General features: G+C 39.8%; 1 protein-coding gene across 3 annotated transcripts in view; it reads right to left on the bottom strand.

Annotated features, from left to right (window-relative positions):
• Positions 1-14949, bottom strand: part of Zmym4 (zinc finger MYM-type containing 4) — a 112679-nt gene that overhangs the window by 76921 nt on the left and 20809 nt on the right. For all 3 annotated transcript variants that reach the window (XM_042677431.1, XM_042677437.1, XM_042677425.1), the window contains one exon: positions 6690-6735. In XM_042677431.1, coding sequence (XP_042533365.1) covers positions 6690-6735 — 46 coding nt within the window. The remainder of the gene's footprint in view (positions 1-6689; positions 6736-14949) is intronic.

Raw genomic sequence — 14949 nt, 5'->3', positions numbered from 1 at the left:
TAGACACATATAAGCACCATTGGCTTACCTACTCTTTCCAATTTTCACACAAACAGCTTACTTTTCAAAGAAAGACTCCACTAGTTTATGAGGACAAAATTAAAATCAAACACTACTAGAACAAACAAATTTGGGAACAAACATAACTGAGTCTTCTTGGTAATCATATCAAATTCTGTGTCTTTTAAAAAAAGATACTCTTCTAGAACTACTCTAAAATTCTGATTCTCATCAATGAACATTAACTGCATTAAAAAGAACACCAATTCCTGTTTATAATCCTAAACTGAAAAGGCTAATAGCCATAGAACAAATTTTCATAAAAATTAGGTTATACCTAGAATACATCTCAGTCTTCTTTCAAATTGCAGCTGTCAACAACACAGCCTGAGCAGAAAGTCTAAGAGACTCCATTTCCAGTTAACCAACAAAGGACTGCAGTAGCTCAAGTGATAGGGTGCTAGCCATGAGCAAGCAAACTGAGCAAGTTCAAAGCCCAAAGTTTAAGCCTCACTACAGAAAAAATATATATGTAATTTCAGGCCCAAATACAAAAAAAACCTCTAGAAACCCAACCATTTGTTCCTTCATTTTTGTTTTTTATTTTTGGGGTTTTTTTTTAACTCAGGGCCTAGGCACTGTCACTGAGCTGCTTTTGCTCAAGTCTAACACTCTACCACTTGAGCCACAGCGCCATTTCTGGCTTTTCTGTTTATATGGTACTGAGGAATCAAACCCAGAGCTTCATGCATGCTAGGCAAGCACTCTACCTCTAAGCCACATTTCCAGCCCCTGTTCTTCATTTTTTAACAAGACAACAGACTTCAGTTTTTTGAAAATTGTAGCACTACAGAAGCAATGAGCAAGATTAATGATGCTTATACTCACAAATACTCAGCATGTACCTAAAAACCTTCACTGTCCTGTTTAAACTGAAACACATTAGAGCATGTACAATACAGAATCATAAACTTTGTGGAATAAGACCTATCCTTTTTTTTGGTGCACTGCTGGTGAGCAACCCAATGCCTACTGTATGTTGCATGTACTTTACTGATTAACTAAACCAGATAGCCCCACACCTTTTCTATTTTGTGACACTGAAGTTTGAACTCAGAGCCTTGCACTTGCTAGCAGTACTCTATCACTTGAGACACACCCAGCCTTTTTTCTTTCTTTCTTTCTTTTTTTTAAAAAAGTGCTGGTAATGGTGCTTGAAATCAGGGCTAGTCCCTTACCTTTTATACAAAGGATGGTACTCTACCACTTGAACACCTCTATTTCTACTTTTTGCTTTAGTTATTCTTTAAATAGGGCCATCCTTTCTTCCCAGGGGCAACCTGAATACCCATCCATTCTATTTACACTTCTCACAAAATTAGGATGGGGACTAGGAATGTGGCTTAGTGGAACAGAGTACTTGCCTAGCACGCATGAAGCCCTAGGTTCAATTCCTTAGTACTACATAAACAAAAAGAGCCGAAAGTGGTGCTGTGGCTCAAATGGTAGAGTGCTAGCCTTGAGCAAAAGAAGCTCAGGGACAGTAACCAGGCCCTGAGTTCAAGTTCCAGGACTGCCACACACAAAAAAAAATTGGGATAGGCATGAACCACCATATTCACTTTTACTGGGGAGATAGGATGTCCCATAAACATTTTGTCTGCCCTGGCCTCATGCCATGATCATTCTGATCTCAGCCTCCACAGTACCAAGGGCCACAGATGTGAGAGACCATATCTTTTTACAACATTCAAGTTTTCAATATCTCAGGATCATATTGTTTCTGAAAGTAGAACAAAAGTAAAGTTAAACAAAAATAAATGAATAAATAAAGCAAAAGTCATTCAAGTCAATAGCTATAGATATACTATATCAGAGAGGTGTCAAATACTAGTTAGGCTATTTATGACTTTTTAAGTTTATCTTCTCTCCTTTCTTACCATACAATACTTAGCTGCTATCTCCTCTCTTCAAATAAACAGGTTCGTCTTCAAATCACAAATCTAATTTTTAATTTCATACTTTATATAATCCAGAAAACAAGTACTGTTAAAGTATCTTTGTAGCCAGCCGCCAGTGTCTCATGACTATAATCCTAGCTATTCAGGAGACTTGAGATCTGAGGATTGTGGTTCAAAGCCAGCCAGGGCAGGAAAATCCATTGAGACTCCTATTTCCAATTAAGCACTAAAAAAGCCAGAAGTGGAGATGTGGCTTAAGTGTTAGAGTGCTATCCCCTTGAGCAAAGCAGTTCAAGAAGAGTGCCCAGGACCTAAGTCCAAGCCTCAGGACCGCAACAAAATATATATTTTTTTAAAAAGGTTGCATAATTGTATTTTCACACAATAGTCATTGTAAATTTATTTTTATTTATAACAGCATTTTGTTATTCTTATGAGTTCATCAAACATAAGATATATCAATTGTATTAGCTAATGCTATCTCCAAAAAAGGTCAATGTAGACTAAAAGGGAGAATGAAAAAGTTCAGAAGGCTGAGGTTAGGCTATACTCATCCCTCCACCTATAAAAAAAGCTGTCTTGGGCTGGGAAGGTGGCTCAGTGGTAGAGTGATTGCCTTGCAAGCCAGAGGCCCTGGGTTCGATTCCTCAGCACCACATAAGCAAAAAGCAAAAAGCCGGAAGTGGCGCTGTGGCTCAAGTGGTAGAGCGCTAGCCTTGAGCTGAAGAGCTGAGGGACAACGCCCAGGCCCAGAGTTCAGGCCTCACAACCGGACCCAAAAAAAAAAAGCTGTCTTTAAATTGGGTATGATGCCTCACACTTGTAATCCTAGCTAGTAGGGAGGCAAAGGATCATAATTCAAGATCAATATTAGCAAACCCCTGCCTGATCCAACTGCTCTGTGTATCTATCATCACAGCTATGCAAGATGTAAAAAAAGAAGGATCACAGTCCAAGCCAGCAGGGGCATAAATAGGAAACCCAATCCCAAAAATAACTAAAGCAAAAAGGAATGGGAGTGTGACTCAAGTGGTAAGAGTACCCGTCTAACAAGTGCAAGGATCTAAGTTGTAACTACAGCCCTTACCATGGTATGCTTCTGGATACTTCCTAAGTCTATCACTACAATGGTCAGTTTGAAATACTGAACAGAAATGTAACCATTTTTTTTCCTGGACATGAATTCTAAGACAAAATCGAAGGCCCTGAATGACCACCAAAACTTTGTAAACATTAGGTACCCGGTAGTCTGCCTTATCATTCCTGGATAGATACTGAAATCCTTCCCTGGAAAATGGCCAAACTAGTCACTTCTTTACCTCCAAAGCTTTCAATATTCCTTTCATGTTTTAAGATATAAGAAAAAGAGAAATAAAGGGTAATCTTTATCATACTATTTGCATACAACGTTTGATATAAAAACCTTTATTAACCTTCAGCATTTTTTTTCCTTCTCTTTGTCCTGTGGTGGTAGGAATCAAGCCCAGGGCCTCCCGCTTGCTAAGAAAGCAGTTTACCACTGAGCTTCTTTTTCCAGCTTAATAGCAGTTGAGAGAGTAGAGCAAAACCCCACAGTGTATCAGAAATATAAATCCTGGGGCTGGGAAGGTGGCTCAGTGGTAGAGTGCTTGCATTGCATGCATGAGGCCCTGGGTTCGATTCCTTAGCACCACATACACAGAAAAAGCTGGAAGTGGGTGCTATGGCTCAAGTGGTAGAGTGCTAGCCTTGAGCTGAAGAGCTCAGAACAGTGCCTAGGCCCACAGTTCAAGCTCCACGACCAGCAAAAAAGAAAGAAAGAAAGAGAGAGAGAGAAAGAAAGAGAGAGAAAGAGAGAAAGAGAAAGAAAGAAAGAAAGAAAGAAAGAAAGAAAGAAAGAAAGAAAGAAAGAAAGAAAGAAAGAAAGAAAGAAAGAAAGAAAGAAAGAAAGAAGGAAAGAAAGAAAGAGAGAGAGAAAGAAAGAAAGAAAAAGAGGGGGCTGGGAAGGTGGCTCAGTGGTAGAGTGCTTGCTTTGCATGCCTGAAGCCCTTGGGTTCAATTCCTCAGCACCACATAAGCAGAAAAAGCCGGAAGTGGTGCTATAGCTCAAGTGGTCGAGCACTAGCCTTAAGCTGAAGAGCTGAAGGATAGCGCCCAGGCTCAGAGTTCATGCCCATGACTGACAAAAAAAAAGAAAGAAAGAAAGAGAGAAAGAAAGAAAGATCCCAATATTAGGAACAGAGCACAACTACAATAATTTAAAACTTCAGATTCCTGATTGCTTTTTAAAATTGTTTCTACAAAAGCAAAAAATAAGATAAAAGGACCAAGTCAACTTAAAGTGTCAGACTAAAAACTTTGTAAGAAGTCATTTAGTTCATTTTTTATTACTAGTATTCAGATTTGAGGGGCTGGGAAGGTGGCTCAGTGGTAGAGTGCTTGCCTTGCATGGATAAGGCCCCGGGTTCGATTCCTCAGTACCACAAATGCACTAAAAGCCAGAAGTGGCACTGTGTGGCTCAAAGTGGTAGAGCACTAGCCTTGAGCTGAAGAGCTGAGAGACAGTGTCCAGGCCCAGAGATCAGGCCCCACAACCAACCATAAAAAAGAAAAAGAAGAAATAGAAACTTGAGCAAAGGTATGTAACAGAGTAAGTACTCAAAAATTATTTCATGAAAACAAGAAGCAATGGCAGAAGGATATATTCCAGTACAAACATCATCAAGTTACTTGAAACTTTTCTCCTAAGAACTTGAAATTTAAAAATAGTATTCAGAAAAACTGAAAACCACTGGAACAGAACTGCTTTTTTTCTGGGTGCTGTCCCTGAGCTTCTTTTGCTCAAGCTAGTGTTCTACCACTTGAGCCACAGTGACATTTGCAGCTTTTTTAGTAGTTTATTGGAGATTAAGAGTCTCACAGTCTTTCCTAGCTGGGCTGGCTTTGAAGCTTTTTTTTTTTTTTTTGGGGGGGGGGGGGGGAGTCAGTCAAGGGGCTTGAACTCTGGGCCTGAGCACTGTCCTTGAGCTGAAGGTTAGTGTTCTACCATTTGGAGCCACAGCGCCACATCTGGTTATCGGGTAGTTAATTGGAGATAAGAGTCTCACAGACTTTCCTGGCCAGGCTGGCTTTGAACCATGATCCTCAGATCTCAGCCTCCTGAATGACTAGAATTACAGGCATGAGCTACCAGCGCCGGCTTGGCTTTGAACCTTGACCCTCAGATCTCAGCCCACTGAGTAGTCAGGATTACAGACATAAACCACCAGTGCCCAACTAGAACTGCTTTCTGTAAGCACAGTAGGAAACAGGTCCATCCACAAGCTTTTGCTGAGTATATGAAAGAAGTAAGGTTTTTCATCTCTACCCTAATTTCTGTTAAAGTGTTTCTTTTAGATAAGCTAGCTAGACTCTTATTTTGTAGCCTTCTACTGAAAGGGCACTGAGTAACTAAATCCACTGAACATTTTTCAATACATCAAGTAACAGGTTAGAATGTAGTCTAAAAAACGTGTTAGCATTCAAAAATATTACCAACCTAATTCCAAAAAAAAAGGAGGTATTCACAGATCCTATTGGTGGGGAAGGCAGAGAGAGGGACAGAGGGAGACACAGACAGAGATGGAAAGAAAAGGGAAAGGGGAAGGGTAGGGATTGATTTTCCCTTAAATTCAGCTGACAAACTGTACCCTTTTTAACCAAGCACATAAACATCCTTTAAGGCTGGGCACCAGTGGCTCACGCCTGTAATCCTAACTATTCAGGAGGCTGAGATCTGAGGATTTCAAAGCCAGCCCAGGTAGAAAAGTCCATGTGACTCATATCCAATAAACCACTAGAAAACCAGAAGTGACGCTGTGGCTCAAGCGGTAGAGCACTCGCCTTGAGCTGAAGAGCACAGGGACAGTGCCCAGGCCCAGAGTTCAAGCCCCACGACGAAAAAAAAAAATGCTTTAATAATTTATCAATGTTATTCATTGAACTTAACTCTCCACAAATATTTCAACAAGCATAAAAAGATATAAACATTTAGTGTTGTTTATAGTAATAAAAATCTGAAAATAGTTTACCCTTGCATATAAGAGGCTAGTTAAATTACAATCGTACTATAAAATAATACTCAATGGCCATTAAAAAGAATATAATAGGTCAATATTCATTGGCACAGAAGATATCTATGCAGTAATAATATTCACATGATTCATCCACATACATGTAAATCCCATATACCATACAACTCTGTATACTCATAGAAAAAAAGTCTGGAAAGATATATATTAATCTGTTGTTATAACTGGTTATTTCTGAAAAAGGATAATGGCAAAGACTTTAACTTTCTACTTTATTCATTTCTATACTGTAAATTAAATGTATTACTTTTATAATCATAGAAACAAAAGTTACTTTTTAAATGCTATAACATAGACTCCAAGGAGAAAAGTAAGAGACGGTAAATGAAGCAGAAACCTTTGGAAACGATAAACATAACTTTCTATATGATTAATACTATCACAAAGTTTTATTGTATTTAATACACTAATAACTGAGAAGAAAACATTTACTGAAAAATACTAAGATTCACAATTCAAATGAACCTATTAGTACTAATACAAATAATGAGACCTAAACTATCAAACTGGACTAATTATCATGTAAGTCAGCCATAACTAAGCAGTCTAACAATTACATGCTTTATCCAGAATTACATCTACCTAAAGACATGATTTTTTTTTCTCAAATAGTACTTACAGTTCTCTACAATTTCATCAAAACCTGCACCATTTTTCTTTTCAAACTGAAAAGGCAAAAAAAGAAAGAGAAAAGTAATGTCACTCTCAAATTCTTAATCTTAATTTTTGGTGTCCCACCCTGTTCCCCAAGGAGCTATAATTTTTAAGTCAAATTATGCACATGTACAAGATCAACAAAAATACTTCCAAATAGAATAAAATACAAACTTTAGATAAGTAAAAACTACACAGATCAAAGCCTTCCAACAAATACATCTATGAGATAAATTTCATCCTTTTTTGTCATTCTTACATGACAAAAGGGTGACCACAAATATTTGTAAAAATAAAATACAGCCAATGCTTAACCAGTGACTAACAACATTAATGAAAAACTACTATGTAAAGTTTTTCATCAAAATTAACAGAACATTTGACAGTGATAGCTTAGGCTATTGAGAGTTAATTTGCCCTTCTTTAAGTAAAGCCGTATTACAGGGAAGGTTCCTACTAAGTTAGGGCCTAACAGAGAAGCAGAACCAAGAATGGAGATATACAGTAAAGCACAGGCAACTCTATCAAAGAACTCTATCTACCCTTAACAACCTCAGAATAAACGTCTAAATATTCTAGCCTCTTGCTTCCATGTCTACTACACACTAATGACACAAAAACACAGAACTACGGCTTCTTGATCCAGACACTGCTTACTATGACTATGACACAGTCAGCCTCTCTAAGCAAGAGAGAAAGTTTTAAGGGAAAAATTAATTACCTACTGATCTTCAGAGGAAACACAAGTGACTTTTAGTGATCAACAGTATCTGATACTCACAAATATTAACACTAAATCCCAAATCCCAGGTTTCTGAAATAAACCAATGTTATGAAAGAGAAAGTTTAAGATGAGCAAACAACAAACCATCCCAGAAATAAACAGGTAATTTACAGAAAAGAAATTTCAAGGAAAGTATTTAAACATATCTGAGAAATGTGACAGGTACAGATGAAAAGAAAGTACATGTGGCCATGAAAGGGGGTATGAGAAAGTATTTGTAAGCAAAAGTATTAACTAGGATAATGACAAAATCTTGACCAATGTGAAAACTAAGCAAAAAGATAAAAAGATAATTTATGTGACATAAAAGAATGAAACAGAAGGTGTTAATAGCAACCTCAAAAGTACCTTAAAAGAAGAAAACAATGGCAGGTACTGGTGGCTCACTCCTAACTACTCAGGAGGATGAAAATCTGAAGATGCCAGTCTGAAGCAAGGCAAAGAAAGTAGACAAATCTGGGAGACTCTTATCTCCATTAACTATCAAAAGCTAGATATGGCGATGTGGCTCAATAGTAGGATACCGACCTTGAGCAGAAAAATGCTAAACAAGAGCACAAGGCCTTGAGTTTAAGCCCAATAACCTGCACCAAAAAAAGAGGGGGGAGGGGGGAAAATGAAATAGAAAAACAAATTCTCTAAAACCAAAAATATGAATATTTTAGATTGAATGAGCCCACTCAATACCAAAGAAGTAATGGGAACAGGGGAATACATTCTGGTGAAATTTAAAAATTTAAATTCTAAAACAAGAAGATTAAAAAAATGTATATCTGGGCGCCAGTGGCTCACACCTGTAATCCTAGCTACTAGGAGGCTAAGATCTAAGGATCATGGTTCAAAGCCAGCCCAGGCAGGAAAATCCGCGAGACTCTCATCTCCAATAAACCACTAGAAAACCTTAAGTGGTGCTGTGGCTCAAGTGGTAGAGTGCTTGCCTTTAGCTGAGAGAGAGTACCCAGGCCCACAGTTCAAGCCCAGGGGCGACCAAAAAAAAAAAGCAATGCCAACCTCTAACCGTGTTTCAAACTATACTACAGAAACAACATTATACAGACACAGAAAAGCATAGACACAAAGAACAAAGCAATAGAACATAACATTGAGAAATGAATCATGTAGAGCCACCTGACTTTTGAATAAAGTACTTCAAAACTTATATTGGAGAAAAGACAATCTAGTGTCTTCAACAAATGGTACTCAGAAAACTAGCCATCTACATGTAAAAGACTGAAACTAGATACCCATTTATATGTACTAATACCAAGTGAAACTGGATCAAAGATCTTTTAATAGAGTCTTTTAATGGGAGACTCTCCAGTGGTTACACATCTGACAAAGAGAATGATGAAAGAATATACAGGAACTCCAAAATATCTCAATAAATCGTCTTCCAATCATTCCAGACAATTCTCAAAAGACGTACATGGGCCAACAAATAGAGGAAGAAATGCACAAACAAAATGAAATCTCACTTCAGTAAGAATGCCCATCATTAAGAACACAAATAACAAATGCTGGTGAGGTAACAAAGAAAAAGGAATCCTTATAAACCACTGAAGGAAATGTAAATTTTTGCAACCATTATGGTAGGCAGTGTGGAGGTTCCAAACAAAAACCTAAAAATGAGGGCTGGGAAGGTGGCTCAGTGGTAGAGCGCTTGCCTTGCATGCATGAGGCCCTGGGGTTTGATTCCTCAGCACCACATAAGCAAAAAGAAAAAAGCCGGAAGTGGCGCTGTGGCTCAAGACGTAGAGCGCTAGCCTTGAGCTGAAGAGCTGAGGGACAGCGCCCAGGCCCAGAGTTCAGGCCCCATGACCGGACCAAAAAAAAAAAAAGCCTAAAAATGAATTTTGATATGATCTAGCCATCTATTCATGAGCATGCATCCAAGGGAACATAAGTCAGGATAAAATAGAAACACCTGTATATACTGCATGTTTTGCAGCATTATTCAAAATAGCCAACCCATAGATTATGAAAATGTGGTAGAAGATGAATGCCAATTGCTCACACCATTAATCCTAGCTACTCATAAGGCTGAGATCCAGAGAACTGTAGTTCAAAAATGGTCTGTGCAGCAAAGTCTACAAAACTATCTGTAAAATAAGCAGCAAAAAGCCTAGTTGGCATTCTGGACAGTAATCTGGAGACTACTCAAAAAACTAAACATAGATCTTCCTTACAACCCACCCATACCCCTACTGGGCTTCTACCCAGAACATCATGAACCAGTGTACTGTAAAGACACTTGCACATCCATGTTCACTGCTGCACTGTTCACAACAGCCAAGTTATGGAAACGGTCCAGATGCCCTACAATACATAAGTGGATCCAAACAAATTTGGTACCTATACACAGTGGAATTTTACACAGTCATCAGAAAGAATATTATTGTATCATTTGCAGGGAGCTGGATGGACCTACAACAAATCAAGCACAGAGACAAATGGTACATGTTTTCTCTCATATGTGGAAGCTAGATCTAAAATACAAAAGGACATGATAAATTACACAAGACTACACATTCACAGAAAGGAGGATACTCAAGGGAAGAACACAAAGGTGCAATGCCTCTGTGCCTCTGATCACATATTTACCACGATAAACTCCAGGAAATGGAAATAAGAGGATTTTCCCTTTGTTGTTTTTGTTTATTTTGCCTTGTTTGTTCATTTATCTGTCTTTAGGAGGAAAGGGGGTCACAGAAACAGAGGGACAAAGGGTGAACAAATGCAGCAGTGGTACTGACTATATACTATGTTGGAAATGAACTGTATGACTTGTAAGTGGGAATGGGAGGGAAAACTGGGAGACAAAAGGGGACACTGTTTCAAAAAGAAATGTACTCATTACCTGACTTATAAAATTACAACGACTCTCTACATCACCTTTATAATAACAAAAAAATAAAATGTGAACTTTTAAAAGCTTTATTGGAAGACTGCCAGAGCACAAACTGAGAGACAAGCCAAGCAAGCAAGCACAAGCCCCTGAGTTCAAACCCCAGCACACTCCAAAAAAGAGAAAGGAAAAAAAAAAGAAAATGTGGTATATACACACATGGAGTATTATTCTGCCAAAAAAGATTAACTAAATTATATCATTTGCAAATAGATGAAACTGCAAGTCATCATTTTAAGCAAAATAAGCAAAGTTCAGAAAAACAAGCATCAGCCGGGCGCTGGTGGCTCACGCCTGTAATCCTAGCTACTCAGGAGGCTGAGATCTGAGGATCGAGGTTCAAAGCCAGCCAGGGCAGGAGAGACCGTGAGACTCCTATCTCCAATAAACCACCAGAAAACCGGAAGTGGCACTGTAGCTCAAGTGGTAGAGCGCTCGCCTTGAGCTGAAGAGCTGAGGGACAGCGCCCAGGCCCAGAGTTCAAGCCCCACGACCGACAAAAAAAAAAAAAAACTGGAAAGCCAAATAAATAAATAAATAATAAAATCCCTATTTTCTTTTTTTTTTTTTTTTTTTGGGGGGGGGGGTCCGGTTGTGGGGCCTGAACTCTGGGCCTGGGCGCTGTCCCTCAGCTCTTCAGCTCAAGGCTAGCACTCTACTACTTGAGTCACAATGCCACTTCTGGCTTTTTTTTTTTCTGCTTATGTGGTGCTGAGGAATGGAACCCAGGGCCTAAAGCATGCAAGGTAAGTGCTCTACCACTGAGCCACTTTCTCAGCCCGCCCTGTTTTCTTTTTTCAGTAAAAATTCATGTATGAGCCAGGCACTAATGGCTTACACCTGTAATCCTAGCTACTCAGGAGGCTAAGATCTGAGGATTGGTGAGAGCCAGTCCAGGAAGGAAGCTCCATGACTCTTATCTCTAATACATTACTCAAAAAAGCCAGAAGTGGTGCCATGGCTCAAGTAGTAGAGCACTCACCTTGGACAAAAGAAGCTGAGGAGCTTAGGGCATAGCATTCAAGCTCCAAGGCCAGTAAAAATAATAATAATAATAATACAGTGCAGAATTCAGATGAGGACAGGTGTTGCTTGTTTAGTAACCTAAGCCAGAAAAGATTATTGAATACTCAAAGGAAATGAAATGGAACTTATTTCCAAATTCAGCTGCTTTAATTCAGTAGGCAAAATAATTTATCAGAAAACTATTTTTCAGAAACACAGCTACCATATAAATGTTTACTGCCAGACATCTAGCAGTAAGGGAGCCTGAGGACCACCTACCAAGCCACAGAGCATAGGTACCTAACAGGCAGGTAGAATTCTGAAGATGGGGACATGGCAGTTTTCCAAGGCTCCATCCTCCTCAGCTAAGAAACAATCCTATCACCTGAGGCCAAAACAACAAAGAATCTTGGAACAGGACATCTTTGAAGTACTTACTACTGAGAGCAGGGACTATGGCTGTATGTACTAACTGCTAAGAAAGAGCGCCCAGGCACCTCATTCAAAACAATATGATTACTAGCTGGGCACCTGTGGCTCATGCCTATAATCCTAGCTACTAGAGAGGCTGAGATCTGAGGAATGAAGGTCAAAGCCAGCCCAGCCAAAGAAAGATCTATGAGACTCTTACCTTTTAATTTACCACCAAAAAAAAAAAAAAAAAAGGCACAAGTGCAGCTGTGACAGCTCAACTAGTAAAGTGTCAGCCTTAAGCAAAGAGACTAAAGAACAGCTGCCAGACACTGAGCCCAAGCCACAGTTCCATCCGCAAAAACAAGACATGATTTCTGCCACCCCATGTACTCCACAAAGAGACACAGAGAGATGAACACATACACACTTAAAAATTTTGTTCTTTGTTTTATGTAAGTCTGTCTTTGTTGGTGTTTTTAACTGTTTTAGTTTCTTATTCATGTAAATATATGAACTTTTCCCCTATATATCTGATATAGGCCATTTATTTTCCCATTTTTTTACTTTTTAGTACAGGCTACTTATCCCCATATTTTCACATTTTAGCTCTGCTTCTCCCTCTCTTCTTTTCTCCAAACTCATATCTGAACAACACTACCTACCTTCTAGTACACAACTGCAATCATATCTTTGTCCTCTTTTTCTATAGCCCTTCCACTGAGTGGAAAAGAGTTTCAAATTGATTATCTGATAACTGAAAAGCACCCCTCAAATCAAGTTAGCTACAAAAAGATATACCTCAACCAAGCCAATAACCCTAATTTAAGTACTGTACAAGAATTCTCAAACAAGCCGGGCGCTGGTGGCTCAGGCCTGTAATCCTAGCTACTCAGGAGGCTGAGATCTGAGGATCTCGGTTCAAAGCCAGCCCGGGCTGGAGAGACCGTGAGACTCCTATTTCCAATAAACCACCAGAAAACCGGAAGTGGCGCTGTAGCTCAAGTGGTAGAGCACTCACCTTGAGCTGAAGAGCTGAAGGACAGCACCTAGGCTCAGAGTTCAAGCCCCACTGCCGACCAAAAAAAAAAAGAATTCTCAAACAAAAACAGACATGAAAGATGGAACTCTCCACCATGACACAACCCAAGATTCATAAAACCCCTCAAAACACAGGCTAGGAAGTTGGCTCAGTGGTAGAGCGCTTGCCTTGCATGCCTGAGGCCCTGGGTTCCATTCCTCAGCACCACATAAGCAAAAAGAAAAAAGCCGGAAGTGGCACTGTGGCTAAAGTGGTAGAACGCTAGCCTTGGGCTGAAGAGCTGAGGGACAGCGCTCAGGCCCAGAGTTCAGGCCCCACGACCGGACCCCCCCCCCCCAAAAAAAAAACCTCAAAACAAAAAAAAAAAAATCACAAAATTAATTAATAAACAAGGCAATGTGTCGCCTCAAAAAGCCAACAACTGCCAGGCACCAGTGGCTCATGCCTGTAATCCCAGCTACTTGGGAGGCTGAGATCTGAGGATCACAGTTCAAAGCCAGCTGGGGCAGTAAAGTCTGTAAGACTCTTATCTCCAATTAACCACCAGAAAACTGGAAGTGGAACTGTGGCTCAATTGGTAGAGCATTATCCTTGAGCTAAAGAGTTGAGGACAGCACACAGGCCTAGAGTTCAAGCCCTATAACTCCACAATAAAGGGCTCAAGTGACAATGAAGAAAATTCAAACAATGAACTCAATAAAAAGGGAACAAGTGGTAATATTAAGAAACCTGAGCTGGGCGCTGGTGGCTCACGCCTGTAATCCTAGCTACTCAGGAGGCTGAGATCTGAGGATCGCGGTTCAAAGCCAGCCTGGGCAGGAAAGACTGTGAGACTCCTATCTCCAATAAACCCATCAGAAAACCGGAAGTGGCGCTGTAGCTCAAGTGGTAGAGCGCTTGCCTTGAGCTGAAGAGCTGAGGGACAGCGCCCAGCCCCAGAGTTCAAGCCCCACGACTGACAAAAAAAAAAGAAACCTGAACAAATTCAAAACAGGATACAAACAACCAGAGAATCCAAACGTATGATAGAAATGAAGACAAAACACTACGTGAAAGAGAAATTCTTCAATTTAAAAAAATCGTCAAAAATAATCAAATTGAAATCCTAAAATTTAGGAACCCAAAAACCCAAATAAAACTTAATCCAGGAGCTGGAGGAATGGCTCAGTTGGTAGAGGGCCAGCCTTTGAGCAAAAGCATTAGACATCAAGTACAAGACCCAGTCCCTGAATGGTAGGATAAACTCAATTGAAAGCCTGGCAACTAGGAAAGAACAAATTCAGAAATTGAAAGGTAACAGAGACTGAAGATGAAGGGGAGAAAGAAGATGAAAGACATTAGATAAAATACGTCAAGAGGCTAGGAAGGTGGCTCAGTGGTAGAGCACTTGCCTTGCATGCATGAGGCCCTGGGTTCCATTCCTCAGCACCACATAAGCAGAAAAAGCTTGAAGTGGCGCTTTGGCTCAAGTGGTAGGGCGCTAGCCTTGAGCTGAAGAGCTGAGGGACAGCGGCCAGGCCTAGAGTTCAGGCCCCACAATGGGACCAAAAAAAAACTCCAAAAATACAAATAGAACATAAAGACCTTACAAATTCAATCAAAAGATCAAACCTATGAATCTGAGTATAGACAAAGATATACAAACTAAATGTATTAAGAACCTATTTAGGGGCTGGGAAGGTGGCTCAGTGGTAGAGCGCTTGCCTTGCATGCATGAGGCCCTGGGTTCAATTCCTCAGCACCACATAAGCAAAAAGAAAAAAGCCAGAAGTGGCGCTGTGGCTCAAGTGGTAGAGCGCTAGCCTTGAGCTGAAAAGCTGAGGGACAGCACCCAGGCCCAGAGTTCAAGCCCCACGACCGGACCCAAAAAAAAAAAAAAAAAAAACAACAACAAAAAAAACCCTGTTTAATAAAGTAACAAAATAACAAAAGTGCTCCCCAACCTCAAGAAAAAGAGGACATCCATATCGACAAGGCTTGTACAACACTAAACAGGCATTATCAGAGAAGAAACACCCTTAAAATAGTTAAAATACAAATTATACAGAATAAAGAATGTTACTGAAGCTGGGAACAGT

The sequence above is a fragment of the Dipodomys spectabilis genome, unplaced genomic scaffold, assembly GCF_019054845.1.
Source record: "Dipodomys spectabilis isolate Male_0828 unplaced genomic scaffold, ASM1905484v1 ptg000002l, whole genome shotgun sequence".
Classification (NCBI taxonomy): domain Eukaryota; kingdom Metazoa; phylum Chordata; class Mammalia; order Rodentia; family Heteromyidae; genus Dipodomys; species Dipodomys spectabilis.
The sequence above is the reverse complement of the archived record's forward strand: the minus strand, read 5'-3'. Positions and strand labels throughout refer to the sequence as shown.